The 27469-nt window shown below is 36.4% G+C and overlaps 1 protein-coding gene across 4 annotated transcripts; it reads left to right on the forward strand.

The window, feature by feature from the left end:
• The first annotated feature begins 15415 nt into the window (after window positions 1-15415).
• On the forward strand, window positions 15416-27240 carry LOC108990782 (KH domain-containing protein HEN4). 4 transcript variants are annotated; one of them, XM_018964863.2, is made up of 8 exons: window positions 15416-16159; window positions 21846-22280; window positions 23027-23278; window positions 25708-25882; window positions 25982-26097; window positions 26207-26280; window positions 26635-26749; window positions 26852-27176. In XM_018964863.2, exons 1-8 carry the CDS (start codon window positions 15476-15478, stop codon window positions 26993-26995), a joined length of 1995 nt encoding a protein of 664 aa, XP_018820408.1. In that variant the 5' UTR covers window positions 15416-15475; the 3' UTR covers window positions 26996-27176. The 4 variants fall into 4 exon arrangements, with proteins under 4 accessions (XP_018820408.1, XP_018820406.1, XP_018820407.1 ...); XM_018964861.2 differs by having other exon boundaries at window positions 15417-16159; window positions 25708-26097; window positions 26852-27174; XM_018964862.2 differs by having other exon boundaries at window positions 15418-16159; window positions 25708-26097; window positions 26638-26749; window positions 26852-27240.
• The last annotated feature ends 229 nt before the right edge of the window (window positions 27241-27469 follow it).

Genomic DNA, 27469 nt, shown 5'->3' on the forward strand with positions numbered 1-27469 from the left:
GGAATCTTGATAGGTGAAAGTTAAGTATGATGATGCAAAAGTGGCAGTGGTGACAGTCTTGATGTTTGTGTGAAAATTTAAAATTTTTGTGAAAGGTTTGGTGAAATAATGGGTAGATCTTGCTATGGTGAAGTTTTAACATGTTTATATACAAGTTAGGTATGTATTCAAAGCATGTTTGTATTTTTTTGAAAGCGTTTTGCATGATTTCAAATCGATAGAAATTGTATGGCTCAAAACAGTTTCTGTTTTGGAATAGTTTGTGATTTTGGTTCTAGGAACTAGATTTAATGGATTTGGCGTTCATATATGTTGTTCTTAAGGCTTTAATATATGTGTTAACGTTTTATTCTTGAAGAGTTATTGTTTAGATATTTGAAGAAATGTTGTTATACATGCAAGAGTTTGCTTAAAACTCAATCCAAAGGCTCTTGGTTATGCTATATATTTTTTATGAAAATTTTGCCATGTCATGCAAGATTAATGCTTAGATAACTTTAAAGTGAGGTATATGGTTTTATTATTTGAAGATGTATTGCATGAAAATCAAGGATTTAGTGATTTTGTTTCAAGTCCAAAGCATGATATACTCGAGTTTAGTGTTTAAGTGCAAGCCAATTGTTTTATGAAGAGTTTTGTGATTTTTGGTTGGCTAGTCAAGCATGATAGCGCCTAGGTTTGAATGATGAACATGTTAGGAGAGTATTTATGGATTTTTGGAGTTCTTGAAGTTGATTTGAAAAGTGTTAGATCAAGAACACCAAGGGTTATTATTGTTTTACCTAAACTTGGTATTTTGTCATTTTTCTTGATGTAGTGAGTTTGAGTTTTCATAAAATGTGTAAATCGGTATCTTAGCATAATTTTAGAATTAAGGATGTGATTTTTTAGAGTTGATAAATTCGATTTATGCATGTTAGTATGTTAGAAGTTCAAGTTGCATCAAAAATCAAGTTTTTGGCCTATAAGTGAATCGGCCCAAGCATGTTTCTCATAGTTGTATTTTGTTTTAAATCTTTTTGAGTTGATATTTGGATTTTAGATAGATTTTGTTAATTTTTGAAATTTTTATGCAAAATCCTTATTTTAGGGGTAAAATTATAATTTTCCACAAGTAGATGGTAACTTTACAGTTTTAGCCATAAGTTAGAAAGTTTTATGTTTATAAGAAATTAATTAGATATCCTAAACTTAGCAAATATCTCATTTTAGTTCATGCACTTTTACACTGGCTTTTACTTTACGCATTAACGTTGTAAATTAGCTACTAAGTTACTCTCGGTATTATTAAGTATGTGTGGTTGAAAGAAATCATTTTCATGTTTATTATACTTATTATAAATTGTTATAATATATAATGGCATGTCATTTATTACAGTACATGTTTAGCTACTACATATCATTAAATGCCATGTCATCTATTACACGTTTATATTGTTACATGTCATGCCATGTCACATGCATTGATTATGTCACGAAATATTTTCAAGTCATTTAGAGTCTTTTATTTTTATCATGACTCCAAATTCTAGTATGGGGAGTATCCTAGTATATCTCTTTTGTCTACGTTGGACTGTTTAAACTAGATGTGAGATCTCTTGAGTTGACAAAATATCGTTAACAGGCTTCGAATGAGACATTAATAACTGGTTGCTGGAGTGAAGTCAAGTACCCAAAGTCGATAGTGCCAACTACACGTTTAACAATTTTTTTATCAATTTAATTATTATGATATATTCATAGCTGGCGTAGATGCCTGTGATATGATGCGGTATCGGCAGGAGCACACGATTATAAGGAAGTCGAGGAGCATCTACAATTTCACGTTAATCAATCATGAATATGTTATCATGGTTCTATGTTCATGTCAAGTCATGATCATATTTATCAAGTCAGAATCATGTCATGCTATTTGCCAAGTCATGTCACGCACAAGTCCATGTCATGATGCATACATGTCACTTTACTGTCATGCATGCATATGTATGCTATTGGTAGCTTAGTAGCTCACTTGTTGAGATTTGTAAAAGTCTCACTTGATAGTCCTAACTACCATTCCCCTCGGAATGATAGACGATATGTATGGACTTGAAGAATCCGCACCCAACCAACTTGACGAGGTTAAATAGATGACCGAGAGACGATGATGAGCTAATTGTGTCGATGCTCCATTTCTTGGATGTGATTGTAGATATTATAGCCGAGTTGTACAAGCAGCTTAGCGATTTAATTCAATAGTTTGTTATCATGTCTGTATTTATGGAGTGCTTTCTCCATACTTGTTTTGATACAGATTGGCTGGAACTATGTTATGACTTATGGGATATGTAAATTATGAAGTATGATTATGTTTTCAGATATAGTGAATTCTGGTACATTGTGTATTACTAAAAAATAAATGTTATCCGTTATGAATATTGCATATTGTTATATGCATACTAAGTGTACTGTATCTTTAAATATCATGAACAGAGGTATGTGACATTGTGTTGTATGTCCTGATACTTCAAGTTCCGTCGAATCCCAAACGGAATCTGAAGGCTTCACAGAGAACATCGAAGAACCCCTGCCTCGTAAGTATCCTTTATTATGTCATATAGAAGAGTGAGGACCAAATTCATCATAAGGAGAGGGGGACGTGAGGATCGCGCCAGCAAAAGAGGACAAACCACTTTCCGAGGGCAAATGGAAGGCGAAGAATAGAGCATTTTCTTGACAAGTGAGAGGTAAAGATGATCTTCCCTCATTGGTTTGGGGAAGACCAATGAGAAGTGGTCTTCAGAGTGCAGCTAGTCTAACAAAAGGGTGAGTAGCACTATATAGAAAGCCTAGCAGACACATCTCAGCATAGGGCGTAACGAAGAACTTTTCATCCTATATCGAGCAAGCAAATATGAAGGCAAGAAAGACTGGTGCAGAAGGCAAGAAAGATGAGCTAAAGAGGTTGGTAGCTTGGACGGAGAGCGAGGTATGAGCCTAAGGTGAACAACAATCAAAGACAAGACACATGCAGATGTACGAGCTTTCTAGGATAATACAAAAATGCTCATATGGTAGCATTCATGTGCGTACCCACACTCCATCTAAATGGTCACATATGGAGTGGATCTTAGGAAAAAGGGTTATGGCTCTACAATCCATATCCCTTGAACACATAGGCATGGTATAGCTCCATGTGGAAGGCCCATATTTGGGAAAGGCTACAAATTGGATGTAAGGCAAGCTACAAAAATGTGTATGCCTTGTCTTTTTGGTCTATCTATGTCATCCTGCAAAGGGATGGTTGAGGCTAAAGGGCTCCTATTTGGGTACATAAGAAGTTAGAAGTGCGTTAGAAGGACATCTGACGATACCGCCCTCTAAATGGCTTAAGGTAAAAGCCAAAATCTCACTTTTGAGTTCATAAAGTGTTAAATTTTCTTTGGAGCCACTTATTCTGCTATGGTTTTAACGACCATTCACTAACACAAGTACTTCCGTATGAACATTACACGTATGATCTCGATCTAAATCTTGAGTGTTGCTAATTGGCTGTCACCCTTGGCACCACAAATATTTGTTAGGTTCTTTATCGAGGAATAAGGTGCCACAACTTGGTATTAGAGCGCGTATAGGCAGTCAGGACATTACGCCAAGGATTTCCCTTAAGCAATCCCAGTGCAGCGTCTTGGTTCTGGTGTAGGAAGGGGAGACCAAAGGCAAGCAATAAAAGCAAGAGTGTACGTCCTTACTCCGGGAGAAGTTGATGAGGACGCCCTAAAAACCAAGGAAGCAGGTGTCATGACAGGTATGAAACCCGACTTTAGTTAGTTAGTTAATGATTGTTCGGTCATTCCAGGATGAGTTAGAGTATCATAATACTGCGTGAGTGCCCTATTTGACTCGGGTGCATCCCAGTCATTTGTATCCATTATGTTTGCTAAGATGAGCGGTCTTCAGGCAGAATCGATGCAGTAGAAGGCTTCGGTAGCGTTACCTAACGCAAAAAAGATATTTTACACCAAAATGATTGCAGAGTGTCCTAAGGTGGGGAAGATGTGAGGATCACACTAGCGAAAGAAGACAAACCACATTTTAAGGGCAAAGGGAATGCGAAGATGAGAGCATTTTCTTGTAAGTAGAAGGTAAATATGGCATTCCCTCATTGTTTTTGTGAAAAATGAGTAGAAGTGGTTTGCAGAGTACAACTAGTCCAACAAAAAGGTGAGCAATACTACACAGAAAGTCTGGCAGGCACATCTAGTAGAGGGTGTAACGAAATACTTTTCATGTTGTACCGGGTGAGCAAACATGTAGGCAAGAAAGGCTAGTACAGAAGGCGAGAAAGAGGAGCTGAAGAGGATGGTAGCTCAAATGGCGGGTGAGCAACGATCCCATGCGGATGTACGAGCTTTTCAAGATAACATGGAAATGCTCAGAGAGTAGCATTGTCATATGCAGAAGCCCACACTCTATCTGAAAGGTCACATCTGGAATAGGTCTGCATGGAAAGGCTATGACTCTAGAGGCCATATATTTTGAACCCAGAGGTATGGTTTAACTTCACGTGTAAGGCGCATGCTTGGAAAGGGACTACAGATTGGACGCAAGTCAAGCCGTAGAAACGTGCATGCCTTGTCTTGTCGGTCTATCTCTATCATCTTGTAGAGGGATGACTGAAGCTAAAAAACTCTTATTCGAGCACATAAGAAGTCAAAAGGACATCGGACGACACCGCCCTATAAATGACTTAAGGTAAAATCCAAAATTTCACTTTTTGAGATCGTAAAGTATTTGATTTTCTTTAGAGCTAGAACCTTTAAAGAAAGCAAGTGACTTCCATATAGCGATGGAGAGAAGAGGAAGAGTAGTGCCAACGGTCTTGTAGTATTTTTCAAGTAGTTTAGCTTCTAAGAAAATATTGAAAAATGTGGGGTAAATATTATGGGTATATCATTGGATTTGCATCGCATATTCTGTAACCTTTCCCATTTCTAATCATGATTGAATAATATTTTCTTTCATTAGGTTGACATATTTGATTTGTGATTTTAAGATCTTGACGTTTGAATGGCTTAGATTTGTGATGTAGTGGTTTCGAGTGTGGGTGTGTTTGAGTCTTACCATGTGTCAATCATCATGAACAGGTAGACGTTTTCCCAAACCATTCCTATGATACATTGCCACTAATTTTATATAGAAAAGAGAATGCCTCGTGATGAATAGAGTGGAATGTGTTTTAATTGACCTCACTTGATAGACGGGAAGGAGAATACCTCGTGTGTATCATGTGTGGTGTCTTCGAGTTGGTTGGCTAGGCTGATGTGTTCCTCGTGCAACATGTATATATCTGTGTGAGATTGGATAATTTGTAACATCTTTACGTGAGATTGGTTGATTTGAAATATCTTTGTGCAAGATTGGTTCATTTGAAATATCTCTGTACGAGATTGAATTATTTGAGAATGTATGTGTAAGAGTGGATGATTTGAAACATCTCTATGTGAAATTGGATGATTTGAAATATCTTTGTGTGAGATTTTATGTGATGAGATTCTATATGATGCAATATGACGAGCTTTATGTACACTTGAGTTTTGCACAAAGGATAATTTCTCGCCATACTTATATACCTATGTTTTACCATAACTATAAATGCTTATGTTTTGCTTAGAAGGTGATTCCTCGTCGTGCATAATACATGTGTTAGCAGTTTCTTTTATATGAAATTGCACATTACTTCATCAGATACAGTATCTCTTATTAGCAGTCTTGTCATAAATATTCTACCTAATTATAGTTTCATTTGCTGGAATCGTAGACTTTGATGCAAATGTAGGCCTAGGAGAGGTACCCGAAGAAGAAGGATTAAGTCTGCCTAAGCAATAGATACGAATGGAGGTGTAAGTTGAAACCGAAAAATCGAAAAATCGGTCTGGACCGGTTTTACCGGTTTTGAACCTGTCTGGTCCGAGACCAGTTCTTAGAATGTGAAAACCGGTCGATTCCAGTCCGATTCCGGTTTTAGGATTTTTCGGACAGGACCGGACCGGTTGATAAAAAATATATATATATAAATAATATTTATATTATTGTATATATAAGTTTTATACAAAATATTATATATATTAATATATATAAGTTTTATATATTATGTATAATTATAATTTTTTATGTGAAAGTTTTATATATAATTATATATATTTATATATGAAATAATTTCTTATTATAATTTATAAATTATTACATAAAATGTTAATACTAAATCACTAAAAGTTTATAACTAATACTAATATTAAATATATAGTTTATAACTAATACTAATATATAACTTATAATAAAAGTATAAAACAATATTTTTAAATTAGTTTTTTTTTTTTATAAACAAATTTATAATGACAAATTGTGAAATTTACATTTTAAAAAAATCGAAAAATCGGACTGAACCGGACCGGAAACCGGTAAAATCGGAAGTACCGGTTTAGGAGGGTAACTGGTGCGTAATCGGTTTTGAAAAATACAAAACCGGTACATACCGGTTCGGTCCTAGATTTTGTCCAAAACTGGACCGGACCGGACCGATTACATCCCTAGATACGAAGGCATGTCTCCGTTATTAGTAACTATATTGTTTCTTTGGAGTTGAATTACTTAGTCCGGCGACCACTCATGTTCGGTTCGCCATATTTTGATGTAGGGAACAAACAAATAGTTATGTATATTATTTTGGGAAATGAAATGACATATGGATTCTTCGGTATTTATTGAAACCTTTAACTTACACGTGCACTTCATTGTGAACATTGCACGCCTGATCTAAATCTATACCAGGGGTATTGCCGATCGGCTGGCACCCTTGGTACCACGGATCATCGCCAGCTCTTTTACCGAGGAATGAGGTGCCCAATTAGCTTCTAAGACGGATCTAGGAATGTGGGGTGAATGTTGTGGTAATGTTAAGGTTTAACTTTACATATTATGTAACGTTTTATTTTCTTCTCATGAAAATAATATACATCTTCTTCATTATGTTTTTGGATTATCTTTACTCTATGATTTGAGACAATGAGTTTGACTACTTGAATTGGTGGTGATAGTGATTTTTGGGTACGTGAGTCTTATCGTATGCCATCATCATGGGTGGGTTGAGGAGTCTCCGCACCATTTCTATGACATATTGCCACGAGTTTCATACGGGAGGTAAGGGTCCATGTGATGATCGAGATGTTTCTAGTCTTCAACATACAAAAAACCCCATACCTCCAAGACATCAAATTAGGAGTTTTGCTCAAGCTTTAAGGGGTTAGTTTGGTATGTTTCTATACCTCTAGATTTATATATATATATATATATATATATATATATTAATTTGTAGTTTTATCATGGACTATAGATGAATATAGATGTGATTAAATGTTGAAAATTTTGATATTTTGTTAGTGAGTTTCAGTTTTGATATATAAAATTAGGGTTAAATTATTTTTTTTATTAGTGTTTATATGTTGATGTTAGGATGATATTTGAAGTGTTTCGAGTTGAATTGACGAAGAATTGAAGTTGACGTTTTGAAGAGAGTTTAGGGTTTTAGTTAGGGCTTGATTTTGTGGTTTTGAGTTTTTAGTTATTAAATCAACTCATTAAGTGGCTAATAAAATAGGACTCAAGGTTATTTGTGTAGATTAATTTAATTTGGGGTTCAAATGCAATTATAGAAAATCTAGAGTTTAGTTTAGGGTTTTGAAAGAAAATTTATAAAACTTTAAAAAGGTGATTGATATATTAATTTTGATCTAAAATGAATTGTGACTTGTGAGGATTTTAGGAAAAATTAAAATATAAGAAAATCTAAGTGAGATAATAAAATTTATTATTTAGGGTAAAGTAAATTTTTATAGTATATTTAGGTGTTAAATTGGGTTTTTAATGAAAATGTGTTTAGGAATGAGTGAAATTATTAAACAAGTTATTTGGGTGAAAAATGGCAAAATTAGAGGTTAAAATTAGTAAGTTTTAACAAAGTTTAGGAACTAAATTGAAATTAATAAAAACAATAGGGGAAGGTGTGATCAAGATAAGAAAAACACTTGCATGGTGTGAAGGTGCCATAGCATGTGGCTTAAAGTAAAAGTACAAAAAGGGAAGTGGAAATGAAAGAGATAATGTTTATGATAGTAAAGTATTGTGATAAAAGGAAAATGTTATACTTTGAAAGAAAATGTGTGACACCCCCAGACCCTTACTTAAGATTTGGTGGAGAAGGCCGTGATGTTGGGATACACATCATATGGTGACACCCATATCGTTTCTATGAAGTATTATGTGATTGTATGCTCAGCATACGTGAAAAAGAAATAACCGCATTAGAAAGATTTAGGATACATGTTATATATAGAAATATTAGTACCAGAGAAATACATTAATTCACCAAAATATCCATAAGTCACATCATTACCCCACTTAGGAAATTACAAACCATAATATGTTCCACACCCAACTTAAAATAAATATCACAAAACTACATATCAATCAATATCTCGAATGGGGATGACCCCCATACTACTCATTGGACTGCATTGGTTTATCTTGCTTGTAACCATCCTCATTTCCTACAATTGCATCAAAGCCTATTGTTTTGAGAAGCAGAATCATAGTAGGACTACCATGATGAGATTTCGAGGAAATTTCAGTAAGTTGTAGATTGTGACAAAACTCAGAATACAGGTAAATGACAATGAATATGAAAACATAAACTTAAAAGTAATTAAGAGGAAATTCATATGTAGAGGTGCTACCCGCACCCCGCCCCCCACCTCGCACCATGCGAGGGGGAGGGTTTCCAGCCCCGCCCCCACTCCCTGCCCCACTATGGAAGGGTTGGGTTGAAATCGCACCCCGCTCAACGCAATGACCCATTGGGTCTATAAATTTTTTTTGGGTCTAAAGTTTTTTTTAGACCCAAATTATAATATAATTTAAATTATAAATTAAAATTTATACATTAAAAAAGAATAAAAATTCATTATAGTTTTATTTTGGATTGCTTTGGCCTCCTAGGCCAACCTTGATATAGGAGGAGGCCAATGTAATACAATAGTCATACTTAAGTAATGTGGGATTTATACAGGTTGGCCTTTTGTATGACTGTTGTATGACTATTGCTTAAGTATGACTATTGTATTACCTTATCCTCCTATATAAAGATTGACCTAGGAGGCCAAAACAATTCATTAACTTGAATTCAACTTTAAGTTTTTAACAAATTGTAAATATCTATATACAATATATTTATATAAATATTAAAAATATTAGTTTTTATATTAAACAAGGGAGGGGTGAGGAGCAGGGGGTGGGATGGGGCGTGGCCCCGCTGGGGTCAGCCCGCCCCCCGCCCTCGTTAGGGATCTCCCATGTAGGGATCTCCCCCGTTGCCCACCCCTAATATGTACCAAGGTGAAAGCCTCCAAGTAATTAAAGTATAAATATTTCATATAAAAGATATCGAGCATCTAATGCCCGAATCATCACATAAGAATTTAATCTAAGGATAACAGGCCCTTACAACAACATGAACGCCCTCTTATCAAACCATCTCCCGATTATTAACAAGTACACCACGGTCTTCTCTTAGAATGACCATACACATACCTTGGCTCCCTTCGCCACTCCGCAAGTAATGACTACATGTATGACTTCTTAAGAGTGACGCCTGGCTTCGCACCCCATCCTTGCCCATGGTGATCTAAGGACTGCTTCAGTTCTAGGGAAGGAATCCCTTCATGTGGATAAATGCTAGTGGGAAGAAGGTAGTTAGGCGAGCAATGTTCAACCAAAAATGATGTAAGGTGAGTAGCACGTCGTGGTGAGCAAGACTAATACGAGAAGCACAAAGAGAACTAGGTGAGTGCCACCTTGGGCAAGCAACGAACAAGGCTATTAAAGAGATATATGGTCTACACTAGGTGAGCAAAGGACGTGCTAACGATACGTAAGGCGAGCATTTAGAAATGGACAACATAGTACAGAGTTGTGGATGCTCCAAGCTCAGATGGTAGTATGTGATATACCGAGTCTCATATTGCAATGATGAAATCTCAACAAAAGCACACATGAGAAAAGAGGATTATAGACCTGCAGGCCATACGTCTGACTATGGACGTAAGGCCTAGCGCCACGTGGGTGATTGTTTTAAGAAGGGAGATTGTGCACCTATTTTCGAGGCAAACTGCAAGGGCATGTGTATTTTGTCCCATCAATCCACTCGGTCTCTAGCATTATTCAGTCCAGCATACACTTGGACGACCTAGATTTACAACCACTCTTTTAGCTAATCAGAGGTCCGGTATGTAACACCGCATGTATATAATAAATTTCGACAACAATCAATACCATACCATTGATTTTCCTCAAGCCCAAGTAATACCCCATGCCCCTTAGGGCTCCTAATTATCCATAATTAAGCTTCTAACTTGAATTAAGAACATTCATTAACTTACACATGATTAGTGAGCTTTAAACCATGTTTTGAGCTTAATTTTCTTCTTAATCTTTTTAGCCATTTTGATATGAAATTTACTTGTTTTATTATTCAGTTGCATCATTATTAGCTCATATTAGAATCCTAGATAAATCTCCACACATGTCATTAATGTAATGACATGTCAAAACCCTAAACCCACACTAATCGGCACACATATATACTCTGGTGTGCCTTGGACTAAATAGCCCCTAGTTCAAGCTTTTTGTGCCTTTTTCTCAAGGTCATTATTTTCTTTTAATACCTCAAAATACCCATTTCAATGCAAACTTAGTGGTGGACAAAATTGGTTCCAAGAACCAAACCAAAAACAGAAAAACCAACTACACCTAGACACTAGTTGGATGGAAACCGAATGCTTTACAATTTGGTTTGATTTTTTGCTCTCAATGACCCACACCCTCACGCCACCTCTATCACCATCCAATCCCCAAGAGACTCTCAGATTCATTATGGAAAAATAACACAAAACCGAGGGCATCAAACCACCACCACCAACACTAGGCAACACCCTTATATTCACCTCTTCCCTTTGAGCTGCTACTTCATCATCACTAGGCAGCCAATCCACCACCTTCCATCACTTGGAAAATCCTTCCAAGAGTGACTCATGACCTGCATAAATCAGCCATGAAGAGAGGACAAGAGGGTGAGTCAAGAAATGATCAAAACTGTCTAGAATTTTAGCCTTGAACTCGACGGCTACTATGTTTGATGTCATAAACTATTTTCATTTTTTTCCTTCTAATGATGCGCCATGGTAGCACCTGCACCCGCTCCTTGCATGGCAGCACCTGAAAGTGAAGAAAATCATTTGATTTGAGGCACTATCACCAGCACAAGGTGATGCAACCAAGCTGGAATTCAAACCTCCTTCTCCACCGCCCACTTCTTCCAATCACCATGGACCAAGGCCAACGTCCCTTCCCCCATAGCCTCTTATAAATACCTCCATCAACCCCAAATTTCCTTCATGCCACTTCTCCAAGCCTCCTCTTGAGCATTGAGAGCCTTCTTCCTTTAGTAAGTCTAGAGTGAATCCGAAATGTGTGTTCTTGGGAATTCTTGTGTTGGGAGCTTTAGAGGGCCACGAAAATTGTACGTTTTCTAGCCCTAGATCTTTGTTTTCATGTTATGTTTTGCTTTTAATTGTTGAAGCGATTTTTGGTTGAGTTTAGAAAATGTTACCATGCTTAAATCAAAACTAAGTCTATTAAAGTTGGATTAAGTGTTTAAATTGTTTTAAGTGAGAATTTTAACTATGACATGTCTTAACATATTTTGATATGATTTATTAATATCTTAGAATGATCATTGAAGGTTTGATTTTGAGATTAGAAGCATGTCATGATAAGTTTTAATTCTATTTTGAATTGATCATCAAAGCATGCATAGGTTTTGATTAAGTTTGTAATTAAGGCATGAAGTCTTGATTTTATTACCTTGACTGGAATAAAATGCATTTAGAAAAAACCTTGTGATTGAGATAAGAATGAAAATACATGATTTGGATGAATTTTGAAGCATGCCTTTGTGATTTAGGCTAGAAGCATCATGCTTGATTAATTGATGATTAATGAAGATTAACGCTTTTATCCATGACTAAGTATTGGGATGAACCTGTTCACCTAAGATTAAGCTTTTAACATGTCATTAAGGATTATAATAATTATTTTCAGTTAAAGAAATTGAATATGCATACATCCATAAGGGTCAATAATTGAAAGTACGCTTAGGTATCAATTAGAGTGCATGCCAAGGGTTGAGTGCATTTGGACTAGTTTCACTTTTATTTTTGGGATTCTAAGAGCATAGATGATTTTAGTGCATATAATATATGAGGTTTGTGAATTTTGGTAGAATAGAATTCGTTTGCAAATAGTGAAAAATTAGGGCTTTAGTGACAATTTTGAAAAGTTTAGGGGTATTTTTGTAAATATCCATTTTTGAAACCATTTGATTATGAGCATCTTCCTTAAGTAGTTAATACCCTAACTCAGCATAACTTTGATTACAGCTGCTACGATTAACGCACATAGAAAATTTGTAAGTTGACATCTAACTTACACATTGATAAGTTATTTATGATTTATTGATAAATGTCACATTCATGTTATAATTGTCATTTTGAGCATGAAACATCATGTTATATGATACATTGAATACATGACCACTCACCTACATGACATATGAAATTTTCACCATTTTAGCATATTGCATATAAATGTCATTTTCACATGCCCATAGGCTAGAAAGCAGAATTATCCTAGTGGAACTTTTCTGTCTACTCCAGAGTGAGTAAAAATGGAGTGATAACCCCTGAGTTGATGAAAAATAATCAACGGGTTTCGAATGAGTTCTTTTTAAAGAACTTCAGAGTGAAGTCAAATGTTATGACACCTAACACTGATGGATGTATATGTTATGATGTTATGCTGATGTCATGTTATGTTACCAATGCATTGAGAAAGAGTTTGCAGACAATGTAGTTTCAACATGAGTTATACTACGGTCACCAGCAGGTACTCACAATACATATGGGGAACTGTAACTTTACCATACCTTATGATGTTAACGATATGATTAAATTTGACTTGCTATAAATGATGAAACGTTATGATGAAATGTTATATTTTTGGTAGTTAAAGTGAAAAATTGTTCTCTGTAAGAAAATGTGTCTCAGTTTTTCTGAAAATGTCGAAGAATTTTGATGGGAGACATATACTGATTTTTCTGCATTGCACGCATTTCATATTTATCATTCATCATGCATAATTTATCTTTGTGTATATTGGTTGTCTAACTTACTGAGATTTTAAGTAAATATCACCCCTTGTGAACCCACTATCATTCAATTCTAAATGATAGAAGTTGTGTCAAGACTCGACGAGGATGGACTAGATGGATTAATGGATCCAATTAACTAAAGAAGAGTTGGATCCGACAAAAGATTAGACCTCATCTTGATGTTTATAGCCCTAACCCTTCGTGCATTAGAACGCATGAAATAGTTGATTTAGCCATGAAGACTTATTATTAAGAATAATTGTACTAAGATTACACTACCTTATGATTTGAACTTATGATGGTTATGAATGAAATTGAGATGTTTTAGTTTATTCTGGCATAAGTACTTCTTAGTCACCTATTTTTCGCTATGATTATTACATACTGTTAGATGCATTTATAGGATGCATTGCATATTAACTGTCATGAACGAGAGTATGTAATTTTGTATTACATGTCTCGATTCTCTAAGTCTCCATTCCATCCTAAGCAGAGGTTGGAGGCGTCACAATGATAGCCCTGTCCATAAATAGTCTAGTTTAGAGTTTGATTTTTAGGAATTATGGATAAAGCCGAATCTGTGTTTGAAGGTTGATGAGGTAGAGTTGGGGGGCAATCATGATGAGAATGATTTGGTTATGAAGGAACTCCCTAATCTTTGATCAGAAGTTTAAGGACTTGAGGAGAGTGTTTGTAGCTACAAAACAAGGAATGGATGACTTCATTGCAGCACAATACCTACAACAAAAAAAAGCCCTTCAAGAAATACTGATAGATGCTTGATTAAATGGAAAGCAAGCTGGGATGCTGCACTAGATGTGTAGGCTAAGAAAGTGGGGATATGTGTTGCAATCATAGATCCGGGAGGGGACATTTTAGACTACTTATGTTCAAACATTGATTTTATTATGAAGCCTGTTATAGCTGAGGCTCTTGCTTTGACAAGAGCAATGGTTCTATGCCTAGAATTGGGACTGTCAAGTGTGATCCTCGAGGGTGATTCTAATATGGTAGTCAAGGTTACTAATAACAAAGAGGAGATTTGGGTAGATTATGGGAACCTGGTTGAGGATACAAGAAAATTGCTATTTGGTAATTCAAATTACATTGTAAATTCTACTTACAAAGAAGCTAACAACATAGCTTATATACTTGCTAAATTAGATCTTATTTTTTCTAAAGAAAAATTGTGGATAAAGGATGGACCTATACAAATATTGAGTTCTGTTTTGAGTGAAAAATATTGTAATGGCTGAGGCCTTATTTAGTTACACAGATGAGATGAGATGAGATGAAATGAGATGATATAAGAAATTTGTGAATAATAGTGAGATAATTGTGAATAGTAATAAAATGGTTTGGGTTAAGATTTTAATAGAATTTTGGGAAATGAGAGAGAAAAAGTTGAATAAAAAAATTATAAAGTTAAAAGAGGGCTAGAATGGAATTTTTGTTTTGAAATTTGAAAATGTTGAATTATTTTTGTGTTTTGTTTAGAAGTTTAGAAAAATTGTAATGATTAGATAATGATTAAATGAAAAAGCTGAAAATTTAAAAATTTAAAATTGAAAAATATGTATATTTGATGATGTTTGGATATTGAAATAAAATAAGATAGAATAGGATGAAATGATTTTAAAAATTTATGAAATCAAACCAGACCTGAATTTGTTGATATTCAATAAAGATACTATTATTTGCTTAAAAAAGAATAAGAATAAAAATAGGAAGGAGAGCTGAATATCACACTTGTGACTTTATAGTAATTTTCCTAAATTAAAAATTGAAATCTAGGTATTAAATAGTGCTTGTAATGATTAGATAATGATTAAATAAAAAAATTTAAAATTTAAAAATTTGAAATCGAAAAATATTTGTATTTGATGATTTTTAGATATTGAAATAAAGTGAGATAGAATAAAATGAAATAATTTTAAAAATTTATAAAATCAAACAATTTGTTGATATTCAATAAAGAACTATTCTTTCCTTAAAAAAGATTTAAAAAAAAAAAAAATAGGAAGGGGAGCTGAATCTCACACTCGTGACTTTACAGTAATTTTCCCAAATTAAAAATCGAAATCTAGGTATTGAATAGTGCTTGACCCTTTTCGGAAAAAGACACATGTATATTGACTCCTCCACGCCTATTTTCTAGTGCAGGGTAGTCTGTACATGGAGGCTCTCTGGAATGACACATACGTTCCTCTTAACAGCAGTTGTCACTCACTCGCTCAAATGGACGATTCCTCCGTCATTCCCAAGAGTTCGTCGGACCCCACCACCAGCCTCACCATGGAGCCCGCCGCCAAGCGCCGCCACCTAACAAGTGAAACCAGTCTCTTCCGCGTCCTCTGCCCTACCACCAAAGCCGCATCTCTCACCGGTCTCATCCGCCACCTCCAAACCCTCACTGGCACCAAGATCCACATCAACTCATTTTCCAGCTCTTCCGTCGAAGACGAGTGCGTCATCCACATCATCTCCAACTCCAACAACCACAAAGATAGGGTTGGCACCGCCACTTGCGAGGAGGAGGAGGAGAACAAGGAGGATGAGGAGGACAACGAGGGTTGCTCGCCAGCTCAGCAGGCGCTGCTGAGAATTTTCGACAGGATGGTGAGGGTGTCTGGTGATGAAAAGGAGAAATTGAAGGAGAGTGATCGGGAGTGGGATGGGTTGAATAGTGGTGACGTATTTAGTTGTAGGTTGCTGGCGGCGAGTAGTCAGGTAGGTTGCGTGCTAGGTAGGGGAGGCAAGATTGTGGAGAAGATACGACACGAGAGTGGGGCCCAAGTTAGGGTTTTATCCAAGGATCATCTTCCGCCCTGTGCGTCCGCGGGTGACGAGTTGATTCTGGTAACGTCAATGTTAATTGCTTAACTCTTGCGCCTGCTACTGTGGTTTATTTTTGAGTAATGCAATTTGCATCTGCCTATCATTTTAAATACTGGAAAGGTTTTCTTTGCAATGCTAGTTTTTTACTACAATATAACTAGACTAGCCTCAGCGTTAGCACGACTTCTAGTATTAACAATATAAGATTGGTTGTCCGTGTATATGTATGTACTCTACAATCGCAGTTACTGCATCTTGAATACTTTATTGAAGCCAATGCTCTTTGTAGTGAATGGCATTTCGTCCCCCTTATAAAAAAGGCTGGAGGTCGAGGGCACCAGTTCAATGACCAGCGCATCAGTTGCAATTATGATCAACAAGAAGATTTTAACCAAAAATATGCAATTGAACATTGGTCTTCATGTGAGGGACTAATCAATTATTATTATGTTTTACTTATAAAAAAATGTGAGGGATTTGAAGTGCAACTTATGGCTTTGCTCATGACTGCTGAAGCAGGCCATTCATGGGATATTAGGGTTCTGATTTGAAGGATATTGACAAGGGTGTTTGAATTAATTTTTTGTTTTTGTGATACTATAATGTAGATATTATTTGCTTGCAGGAGACTTGGCTGGTTTGGTTACGCAAAACCAACCTATCTCATCTCATATATAATCATTACAACTTTTTCAAACCGCCACACAAAATATAATAAATAATTCAACTTTTTCAAATCCAAAAATAAAAATAATATTATAACAATATTTTATTCAACTTTCAACAAAACATCTCATCTTATCTCATTTAAACTGCGTAACCAAACGAGGCCTAAGTTGGATGTTGTTTCTAAAAGATGTTTTCAAAGGTTATGTGGCTGTCAACAATTTGATTGGTGTAACTTAGCCTTTAGAGGGGCTTCTGGTAGAATGTTTCATATGTGGATCTTATGGTGGTGTATAAAGTGGAGTATGTGGGGGAATATACAATGGCTTATTCTTTTATGAATGGTGAAGATGGTTTTTATTGGTGTTTGCTAGAGTTCACAGGTGGTCTAATTGTAATCACAAAAGAATATTACTATGGGAGGAGTTGGTTGGTTTGGGTAGTTGGTGGAATGTACTGTGAGTAACTTATGTGTTTCCCCAGTGAGAGATTGGGTGATGCTCACCTGTGTCTTGTCCTAGAGACTTTCTTTGATTTTATTTTTGAGCAAGGGCTTTTGGGTATTCCCTTAGTTGGTGGAGCTCTTACATGGTCTAGCAATTGGGACTGGGGATCTTGGTCGAGAATCAATAGATTTCTAGTTTCCCTAGATTGGGAGGCTCATTATCCAAATTTGAGTAAACAAAGGTTTGTCCAACATTGCTAGGATTATTTCTCCCTTCTTTTGGGTTTCGGCGACATTCATGATGGTGGAAGATATTTCAAGTTTGAGAATGTGGCTAGGAATGGAAGGTTTAATTGACAATATTAGAAATTGGTTGTGATGCCCCCCGACCCCGCTTGGGATTGGACGGAGATTGAAGCATTGAGACATGTAACTCAAGGTCACACACCCCTCATTCATGACAGTTAACATGCAATGCACCTAGTATGTTTCTAGTAGTATGTAATAATCGCAGCGGAAGAAATTCATTTCTAAATAAAGTTTGAGCAATTTAATATGGTACCAAATAAAACATCTATATCTCCCAAAATACTTGTTCAAAGATCTCCCAAATACAAAATGAGGGTTTTAAACCACAACCCTTGTGATTTCAAAATCCAAGTATAAAAAAAAAAAAAAAAAAAAATCATATTATTCCTTAACATAAATTGAAAAATGTCCTATTTTCCTTTGTCCTTTTTCAGAATCTTCTGCAAGTCCTCAAAAGCATTAGTACTAATGAAATTCTTAGCAGACTTGAGCCGCTCCACTAGCTTTGGTTCTGCAGAAAGCTTAGGGCTCTGTGGGGCTTCCTTAGTTTTCAAGAGTTCCTCTCGCTTGCGCTTACCCATTGCTTTCTACCAAGCCTGTCACAACTTCTACTATTCTGGGGAGGAATGGTAGTGAAAACTACCATGGTGAGATTTCAAGAAATCTCACCAAGTTAAACATGCATAAGGTAAGCCATGAGTATACATGTACTTTGAACAAAACGTATTTTCGTCCCATATGCAAACTTTTTCGAAAATCATTGACCTTGTAACCATGTATCAATGTAACAAAGTAACCATGTAACAAAATATCATCTTTTCGTTTCTTATAACCACTTAACAAACTTATTCCATATAACAATATGGGTGGACACCTCACGACTACCTGTAGGAATCTTGGGCTTCCTGCTAGTTTCCGCATCAAATTGCCAGCCCTCTTGATTGGGTATGAGTACGTCTGAGTCCATATGATACGGTAGTTCGCAATTTGCCTTCACTTTACTTTACAATGTGTTGCACCCACTAGCATCAGGTGCGGCTGCTTCCCTCCGAAATTCTTTAAAAAGAATCCATTCAAAGTTCGTTGACTGTACTTTGTCAATTCAGGGGTTACCACTCCAATTTAAGCACTCCAGAGTGGACAGAGAAGTTCCACTAAGATATTCTCTCATTTTAGCATTGGGGTTGTGACAAAATCATTTCTTTTAATTCACAACCCGAAAACATGTGACGTGACCATGCAACTTTCATGCAACAATGCCATGTACTTATGTCATATACAAAGAGTGCATCACATGCATGGCTTGAAAGAATTAGAACATAAAACATATACTTGTGTACAACATGTGAGAGTTCAACAAAGCATATACCATTTTTCAAAACTCCAAACATGTCATTTGAACCAACCATTTAACAAGCAACATTTGAACATGGCATGCACGTATAGGATATGAATAAATCATGGCATGTAACAAGTAGCAATTCAATAATCCGATTTGAGTAACTAAAATGTAGAGTTTACACGTAAACATAAATACATAATCCAAGAGTGAGTAAGAGGCTAACTTACAAATTTTCCAAAGATTTTCTAATAAGCAAGAACTACTTATAAAAAAAAAAGTGTATTCAAACTATTAGATTCTGGATAACAAACATCAATCCAAAAATGTGTGTCGTAGATTAGGGTTTATGCTCTTAACCCTAATTGGCTATATGCTCTTCTTGTGACTTGTATAACTCATATAAACATGGTTTGAGGAACACAAGTTTGTGTGTAAGACAAGTGTGGTTTCACTTGACAAACCCCTAATGGCCGAAAATGAATGCCACTCTAGATTAAGCTTTTTACAACAATGACTAAGTAGAACTTTACACGAAACCCTAGTAAGGGCGAAACATCTCTTGCCCCTACAAAGACCACTTCCTTTTTTCCATTTTGCCATTGATGATTTGGGTCCCTTTAGAGAAAACCCCAGACAACCTATACTTAAGGAACTTAAGGAAAAACAATGCATGGTTGCCAAATGGCATGAAGTGGGCATGTGGTTCTTGCCATACCTAAAATCCTTCTTGTTCTCTTTCATCAAAGATTCTTCTAGAAGCTATCATGAGTGGTGTGTAGCTCTTCCCCAAACCGATCCCCCTCTTCATCTTCTTCATCATTACTCATTCTAGAAACTTTTAACCCTATGCATCTGTGATAAGTGGCCATGTGAAAGTTGGCTTCCATGGGGTTGGGCGTGTACTCTAGTAAACCGAAACCTAAGTCTTTTCTTCTTCATGTATCTTCTTCTGGAAGTCTTCTTGCATGTTTGCCAAGTGGCACTTCCTCCTTGTGAACCGAATCTCCCATCCTTACAGATCAAATGATTACATCTTAGGGAAACTCAAGGGTCTTCTAACGAAAGGGCGCCTCTCACTCATTCCCAAACCCTAGTTTGGGCTTCCAAAACCCTATGGGGCCGAAAATTAGCTAGGTGTTGGACCTATCCTTGGCCTTGAGCGCCTATTGCACCAACACAAAACATAGTCTAAGTCAATTCTCACACTCTAAGCCTTCTCAAACCATTGGGCTTAAGTCCATCTAGATTAAAGTAGAAAATGAAAGTAAGGACCTAGCTTCGACCAGGTTGTCACATGTTGTCATATTTCCAATTGCAAGGACCCGCAAGTTACATATTGGCCCGAACTTAAGGCCATAAAAGGAGATCTAACACAATGGAACAAACCAATTTGCAGGAATGTTGAATAGGTAGTCTTTAATGGATGAGTTTCAAGCTATTAATAGATTCCAAATATGTATATTTGTAGGTTCGTTGGTGTTCTAACAATGTCCAAGAGTTTCATGGGGGTGGATTATTAAAGAATATAAAGGTTGGAGGAAGTATTCTATTATATTAGATTTCAGGTGGGAGAGGAATCCATGATTAGATTTGGGTATGGTGGTGTGATAATATGGCCCTCAAGGAAGTTTTTCAGATGTCAGTGTTTCTTGTGCCATGCTTTAGTGGCAGACAATTTGAATGTTGTTAGTGTTTTTGCTAATTACCTTTATTGGAGTGGCTCAAGATTAGGAGGTGGGTGCTTTTATTTAATTTTTTAACGATTTGTATTCCACTAGATTTAGACGAGGGACAAAGAGATTGTTTGAACCCTGTCCAAAATACGGATGTTCAGTGCTCGTTTCCTGTATAATATCTTTGTTCTTCATGATAATAATTCATTTCCTTGGAAGAGTATTTGACGGAAAAGGTACCCTTGAGAGTTGCACCCTTTTATTGGATAGCCGTCTAATGATGATCCTCATTGTAGATAATTTAAGGAGGAGGCACATTGTTGTGTTTGATTCGTGTTGCATGTGTGAGAGGAGTGGGAGTATGTGGATCATCTTTTGCTTCATTGTGAGATTGCGAGTGCACTATGGAGTGACTTCTTCAATTGGGTTGGATTGCCTTGGGTCATGCCCAAAAGAATTGTGGCTCTTTTTTATTTGTGGAGAGGATTAGGTGGCAGCCTGCAAAATCAAAGTATTGTGGAAGATGGTTTCTACTTGCCTGAGTTAGTGGATTTGGAATGGAAGGAAGGATAGAATCTTTCAGAACTGCAGGTGGACTCGGGAGGAGCACAAATTGATTTTTATTATTTTTTTTTTTAATTTTTACATTGGGCTGCTTTCATTGGTTTTAATGGACTAAATTTGCGTGATTGTCTTGTATTGTTTTTCCTCACAGATAGGTTATACTTCCCTAGCATGTGGGTTGCGCCATTTGCACTTTTTAATAAATATTTCATACTTATATATAAAAAAGAATATGCAAGGTAACGAATTAAATCCTTCAGTGTGGATTGCTATAGTTAATTTATTGTTTTTGAGATTTGCTTACCAAGTGCTATTAATACAAGTGTGGGCAAGACCTTATTATTTTCTTATATATGTAACTTATTCCCTTCCCAGCTTTTTGTCACTTTCAAAGAAAGAAAGGAAACAGATATAATTTCCATTTTTCAATCCGAGTGTACTGAACAAGGTGCCCTTTTTAATTTAGAAAGCTACCAATAGAGTTTGTAGCCTTGCCTTCATACACCATCGAACCTTTATCACTGATGTTGATATACTTATGTGCTTCTTTAAAATGCAATATATCTTGCAATAATACTCAAGTTGTTTTTCTTTTAACTGTGTTAATCTTTTGTGTTCTCTTTACTTCTTAAAAAAAAATCTTTTGTGTTCTCTCATTTTTTTTGTGTGTATGTTGCACTTCCAATGTTTTATTATGATGATATGCAGATATCAGGAAACTTCTCAGCTGTAAAGAAAGCACTCCTGTCTGTTTCTAGCTGTCTTCAGGATAACCCTAGGGTTGACACAACCAACTCTGGTTCTACTAAACCTTCACTGGGTGTGCTATACGGAACTTCCCTGCTACCACATGTTGACCCTTTTCCTCAGCGGGGTTTTTCATCTAGCCTTCGTGCTGGAGATTATCATTTGAGGGGTTATTATTCATTTTCGGGACCTGAAAATACTGGTGCTGGTAACAGAATGTTTCTTGAAGAAGAGGTGATATTTAAATTGTTATGCCAACTTGAGAAAGTTGGTAGTCTAATTGGGAAAGGTGGCTGTATAATAAGGGCTTTGCAAAGTGAAACTGGTGCATCTATCAAGATCGCTGATGCTGCTTGTGATTCGGATGAACGGGTTGTTGTGATATCAGCACGAGAGGCATGAGAACTCAAACGTCTTTGAATTGTAATTCTTTTACTATTTTTTGGAGAGATATATAGTTTTTTTGAATATGATGTGGGAGTTCTCTGGTTTAGATTACTCATGCAATAAATGTGGGTTTATCACATCTTCTTTATAATGTCATATGTTCCGTGAATCAGGATATACGAACAGTAGACCCTTTCTAGCAAAGCACACTTGTACAAAGTTAGATCAGGGTCATTGACCATTAAATCTATTTCTCAATAAAAGTTCTTTAAAAACATTATGGAATTTGGAGAAACAGTTATCTATTCATAGTGGTAGTGGTACCTATTAGGTGCAATAATGCTTTTTGGGGCAGATATAAGAAGCCTAAGGAGAGATATATGCCCTTTTCATTGTGGCCGGTTGTGGAACTATTTAAGTGGTATGGATGTATAATCAATTTGACCACCTAGATCCCGTGAATAAAGTTCAAATGATAACAACTACTATCTTAACTAGTTGGCTTTAATGACCCACTAACTTCTTTTCTGGATCTCAAATGGGAGTAAAATTTAGATCCACACAACCGTGTTAGCAGAAGCCAATGGTCCTTGGACCGAGTGGCATCTTTGCTTGTTGTATTTACAAAACTAAGAAAGATAATGACCTGGAATATTCATCATTGACATTTGGAGTGATGATGTAGAATTTTCTTTATAGAATTTTATAGGGATTGAATTCTTTTGTTTTCTCAAATGATATTTTTTTACTTGCAGAATTCTGAGCAGAAACATTCTCCAGCACAGGAAGCTGTTATTCAAGTGCATTGTAGAATTGCACAAATTGGATTTGAACCTGGTGCTGCTGTTGTTGCTAGGCTTCTTGTACATTCGCAGCAGATAGGTTGTTTACTGGGGAAAGGAGGTTTCATTATCAATGAAATGAGAAGAGCTACTGGTGCTAGTATACGTATTTTTCCAAAGGAACAGGTTCCAAAGTGTGGTTATCCAAATGATGAAGTTGTACAGGTAATATATTCTTTCCAGCATGAGTGTACTACTGCACATGCAAGCTATTCGTTCTTTCATTCATTGAGTCATAAATGTCATGCTTATTCATCCTGAAATATCTGCTTTAGGATCTCTCTTGAACAAGATGGGAGCATTGGAACCAAAATTAACGATTCGTGACATTTTTCACATACTTTGTTACTGGTGACTAGTTGCAAACAAAAAAAAAAAATTGTGTGGCGTGTATACCTTTTATTATAAAACATATGAGGTGCAATATGTTCCCTTTCTAAAGACTCAATAAGCTGGCAAATGATGGATAGGCATATTATGATTTTCTCAATGCTCTTCACATGTACTTTGATAAAGAGCCCAAAGCTTATAAAAAGAATGGCCCAAAGCTAGTAGCTGCTTGATTTTTGAGCCGGTTGTTTGGTTGACTTTTAGGTGAGTTAAAAATCATCCAGCCTGTATTTAAACATTGCCTGCCTGTTCTTGTTATAGATGATAGCAAAATTTAAGTCTACTAATTTGATACTGATTGGAAATTTGGTTCGGCGTGAAGAAAAAACTTTGGTTTGGTGCAGTTTAAGCTGTTTATACCATCTCACATTTGTTTTTAATTGGTAAACAAATTTTTATTGATAAAAAGAGTAGGCATAAACCCAAGTATACGGGACATATACAAGAGCAATGCATAGGCGTGCTACTTTAGACATACAAGGAATTCATGAAATGTCATGCCATGGAAATCAATTACAATCGCCCAATGAAGTAAAGTATTGAAAAAAAAAAAATTCTAAGCTCATCCATCGATCGCTCTTGGTCTTCAAAGCTTCTTGCATTCCGCTCCCTCCAAATGCACCAACATAAACATATTGGTATCATCTTTCATATGGATGCAATTTGAGAGTTGCCTCAAATACCTCTCCAAGAAACTAGAAGGTCACATACCCTTTTTGGCATCACCCAAGCTAACCCCAATCGAGGAAAGACTTCATTTCACAAGGTCATGACAATCTCACAATGTAGTAATAGGTGGTTAACGGACTCTCTGCTCTTCTTGCACATATAGCAGCAGTCCATAACTATAATATGACGTTTCCTCAAGTTGTCCATAGTGAGTATCTTTCCCGAAGAAGCCGTCCATACAAAAAATGTTGCCTTTAGAGGTGCATTTGTCTTCCAGATACTCTTCCATGGGAACGGATCTGTGTTGTGCATGGTCATGGTTTGGTAGAAAGAGCGGGCCGTGAATATTCCCTTCTTAGAGGGGCACCAATAGATCTTGTCTTCATCTCCCCCCGACAAACGAGTGGAGTACACAAGGTCAAAGAACGCTGAAAAGTCATCCATTTTCCAGTCTAGTGCATCTCTAAGGAAAGTAATATTCCATTGGGGAAGGCCATTGGAGATGATAAATAAATCCGCAATCGATGCTTCTTTCCTTCTTGCTAAGCCATAAACTTGTGGAAAAACTTTCTTGAGTGCCCGATTGCCGCACCATACATCATGCTAAAATTTTCCTTCAATCCGTTTCCAACATTGAAGCGAGTATGTGTTGCATATGTCCCACCCTCTTCTTATATGTTTCCATAGCCCCACTCCATGAGGCCCACTCACCTCATTAGAACACCATCCTCCCCATGATTTCCCTTGCTTCAAAGCAATGACGGTTTGCCACAAGGCCTCCCGTTCATGGTGATATCTCCATAACCATTTGCCAAGAAAGCTTTGTTAAAAGATTTCAAATTCCGAATTCCTAAACCTCCTCCTTTGATGGGAGAGCAAATTGTGGCCCATTTCACCAAGTGGAATTTAAACTCATCATTTATCCCTCCCCATCTCACTTTTTATTGCAACCAGTTGTGTTTTATGCTTGGTAAACAATCAATTTGCCACTGTCTGTTCCTTTGGCTCTTATGATGCTTTGTTTTTTGTGTATGTATTCTCTGTGTAACTTTGTGATGGACCAATTTCTTGCTAACCTCTGTTTTCTTTTTGCACATTCGGTGCAATATTTCCCAAAGTTTCGCAGATAAAAAAGAAACATTTTTGTCTGGATATCCATTGCAAAATCCTTATCAAACTTGTCCTCACACAATCTCTTCTTTATTATCATGCCAAAAGACACTAGTAAATATGGAAGTGATAATTTCTCATATTGCTGCGAGTGCCATATTCTTTGAATAAATCTTCAGCCAGGTATCACACTTCTTTAAGTTATGCCAGATGAGATGATTGGAAGCCATGTGCATCCTTTAATCTCATAAATAATGTCAAGAATCATTATGGTTCATGTGTGTGAGTTTTAGCCTTAAACAGAATGAAACAATTGGGGTGGAAAAACTTATGTCTTCCTATTTACCATATTTATTATTTAAACTTCGAATTGAATGTCAGCTTCTATCTCTCTAAGACAAAATAGGCTCCATGCTTTTTGGCAGGTTATTGGAAGCTTTCAATCTGTACAAGATGCTTTGTTTCACATAACAAGCAGGCTTCGTGAAACCATATTACCAATGAATCCGCTTTCTCCAAATTTTGGTGCCCCGCCTTACTTGCCTCGTTTTCCAGAGATGCCTCCTTTTTTCAGGCCAAGACATAACCCAGCTTCCCCACGTAACTATCCTTCTCCAGTGGGACATTCTCATGGACATGACCGTTCTGCCTTTCCTTCCCAGCCCCCTGATTACCCATCTTCATTTTCACATGGTACAGATCGCAGTGGTCCGTCTAACATGGACCGAGTTCCCTATCCTTGTGGGAGTGAGAGACCAGGACATTGTTCTACTCTTGACAGACCATCTTCTTCTCCAAGAACCTGGAATCCTCAGGTTGGTCGTCGCTTGTTCTTTCAAAAGTTTAATGCTTCAACCTTATGGCTGATCTGAGGTAATTTATTCTTCCTCATTTTTTGTTTTTCTATCACTTTGTCCCTTTCAGACCGTTAGCAGTGGGAATCATAGAGGAACTTCTGATGTTTTTGGCTTGGCTTCAAAAAATGGGCCACTTAGAAGGTACCTCATACACATCTTCTGCCGTTTTACTTTCCCACCTCTACTTTCACGACTAAATGCCTAGGTTCATCAATTGGAGTCAACCTGCCATGGCATGATCTAACGCTGATAAGATTGCTATTCTGTTCCACCTTTCTTTGCATTCTTTTTCATATGGGGAAGTAATTACGATTGAATAAGGTTAACAAGCACTCTTGATTTGTGGGAAACTGGAGCACATAATTTTATGCAGTTTAATTTTATAAGAAGTTTCATGTAGGTTGAGATAACATAAAAACAGAAGGTACAGAGAAGAGATTTCATTATTCGAGTTGAAAATGTACAGTAATTTTTGTTTGAAAACAATATTTTAAGCAGCGGAAGTCAAGCTCCTATTGCAACCAGCACAAATATTGAGATCACAATTCCTGAAACATGTTTGGGCCATGTTCGTGGAGAGAACAACAGTCACCTGACCCAGATCCAGCAGGTGGGTCGTTAAGAGCTCTGCATTTAGTTTAATTTTAATGTTTCTGACTATAGTTCTAGTTAGATTTTGATACGCTTATTGACACTAGCAATTTCATCTCAGTCCTCAGGTGCAAAGGTATTGATTAATGACCTAAAACCTGGGGCTACAGAAGGTGTAGTTCTAGTATCTGGGACACCAAAACAAACGCATGCTGCTCAGAGCCTTATCCAAGCTTTCATTTTTTGTGGACAGACACCACCATGACGACACCTGCTGATAACTGGCAGTTCTTGGAAGTCTGTACATGCTCTTCCTCCTCTTTTCTTCCCTGCAATAACTGTAAATATTATATTCAATAAGTCGTAAACATGATGCTCAGGTATAACTAAAATTATTAAAAAAAATTATATTAAATTAACTTATCATACATTGAATTATTTATAAATTGAATAGAACTTTTAAAAGAGCATTGATGTTAGCACTCTAATCTTCAAAAAATTGGTTGACCTTGATCTTCTCTTCTCTTATCTTACTTTTTTTTTTTCCCTATGTTTAGTAATGAGAAAAATCACAAATTGGTTAAGTGAATAAATGAGTGCCAAAAGTAACCTTGATATTTTGTGTGTCATATAACATTAAGAATGCATTGGTTACAAATTTAGAAGGGAGTTGAGAAAGCAAAAAGACACGTTAGGAAAGTTAAAAGGCTACCAATTTTAAGCTTATTAATGTACCTCG

This window comes from Juglans regia, chromosome 7, assembly GCF_001411555.2.
Source record: "Juglans regia cultivar Chandler chromosome 7, Walnut 2.0, whole genome shotgun sequence".
Taxonomy (NCBI): domain Eukaryota; kingdom Viridiplantae; phylum Streptophyta; class Magnoliopsida; order Fagales; family Juglandaceae; genus Juglans; species Juglans regia.

Excerpts from the sequence above, each read along its gene's own strand:
- LOC108990782 (XM_018964861.2), top strand. The coding sequence starts at position 15,476 with ATGGAGGCTCTCTGGAATGACACATACGTTCCTCTTAACAGCAGTTGT. Across the intron at positions 22,281-23,026 it reads TTGTGATATCAGCACGAGAG|AATTCTGAGCAGAAACATTC; the intron begins GCATGAGAACTC and ends TTTTACTTGCAG. Across the intron at positions 23,279-25,707 it reads CAAATGATGAAGTTGTACAG|GTTATTGGAAGCTTTCAATC; the intron begins GTAATATATTCT and ends GCTTTTTGGCAG.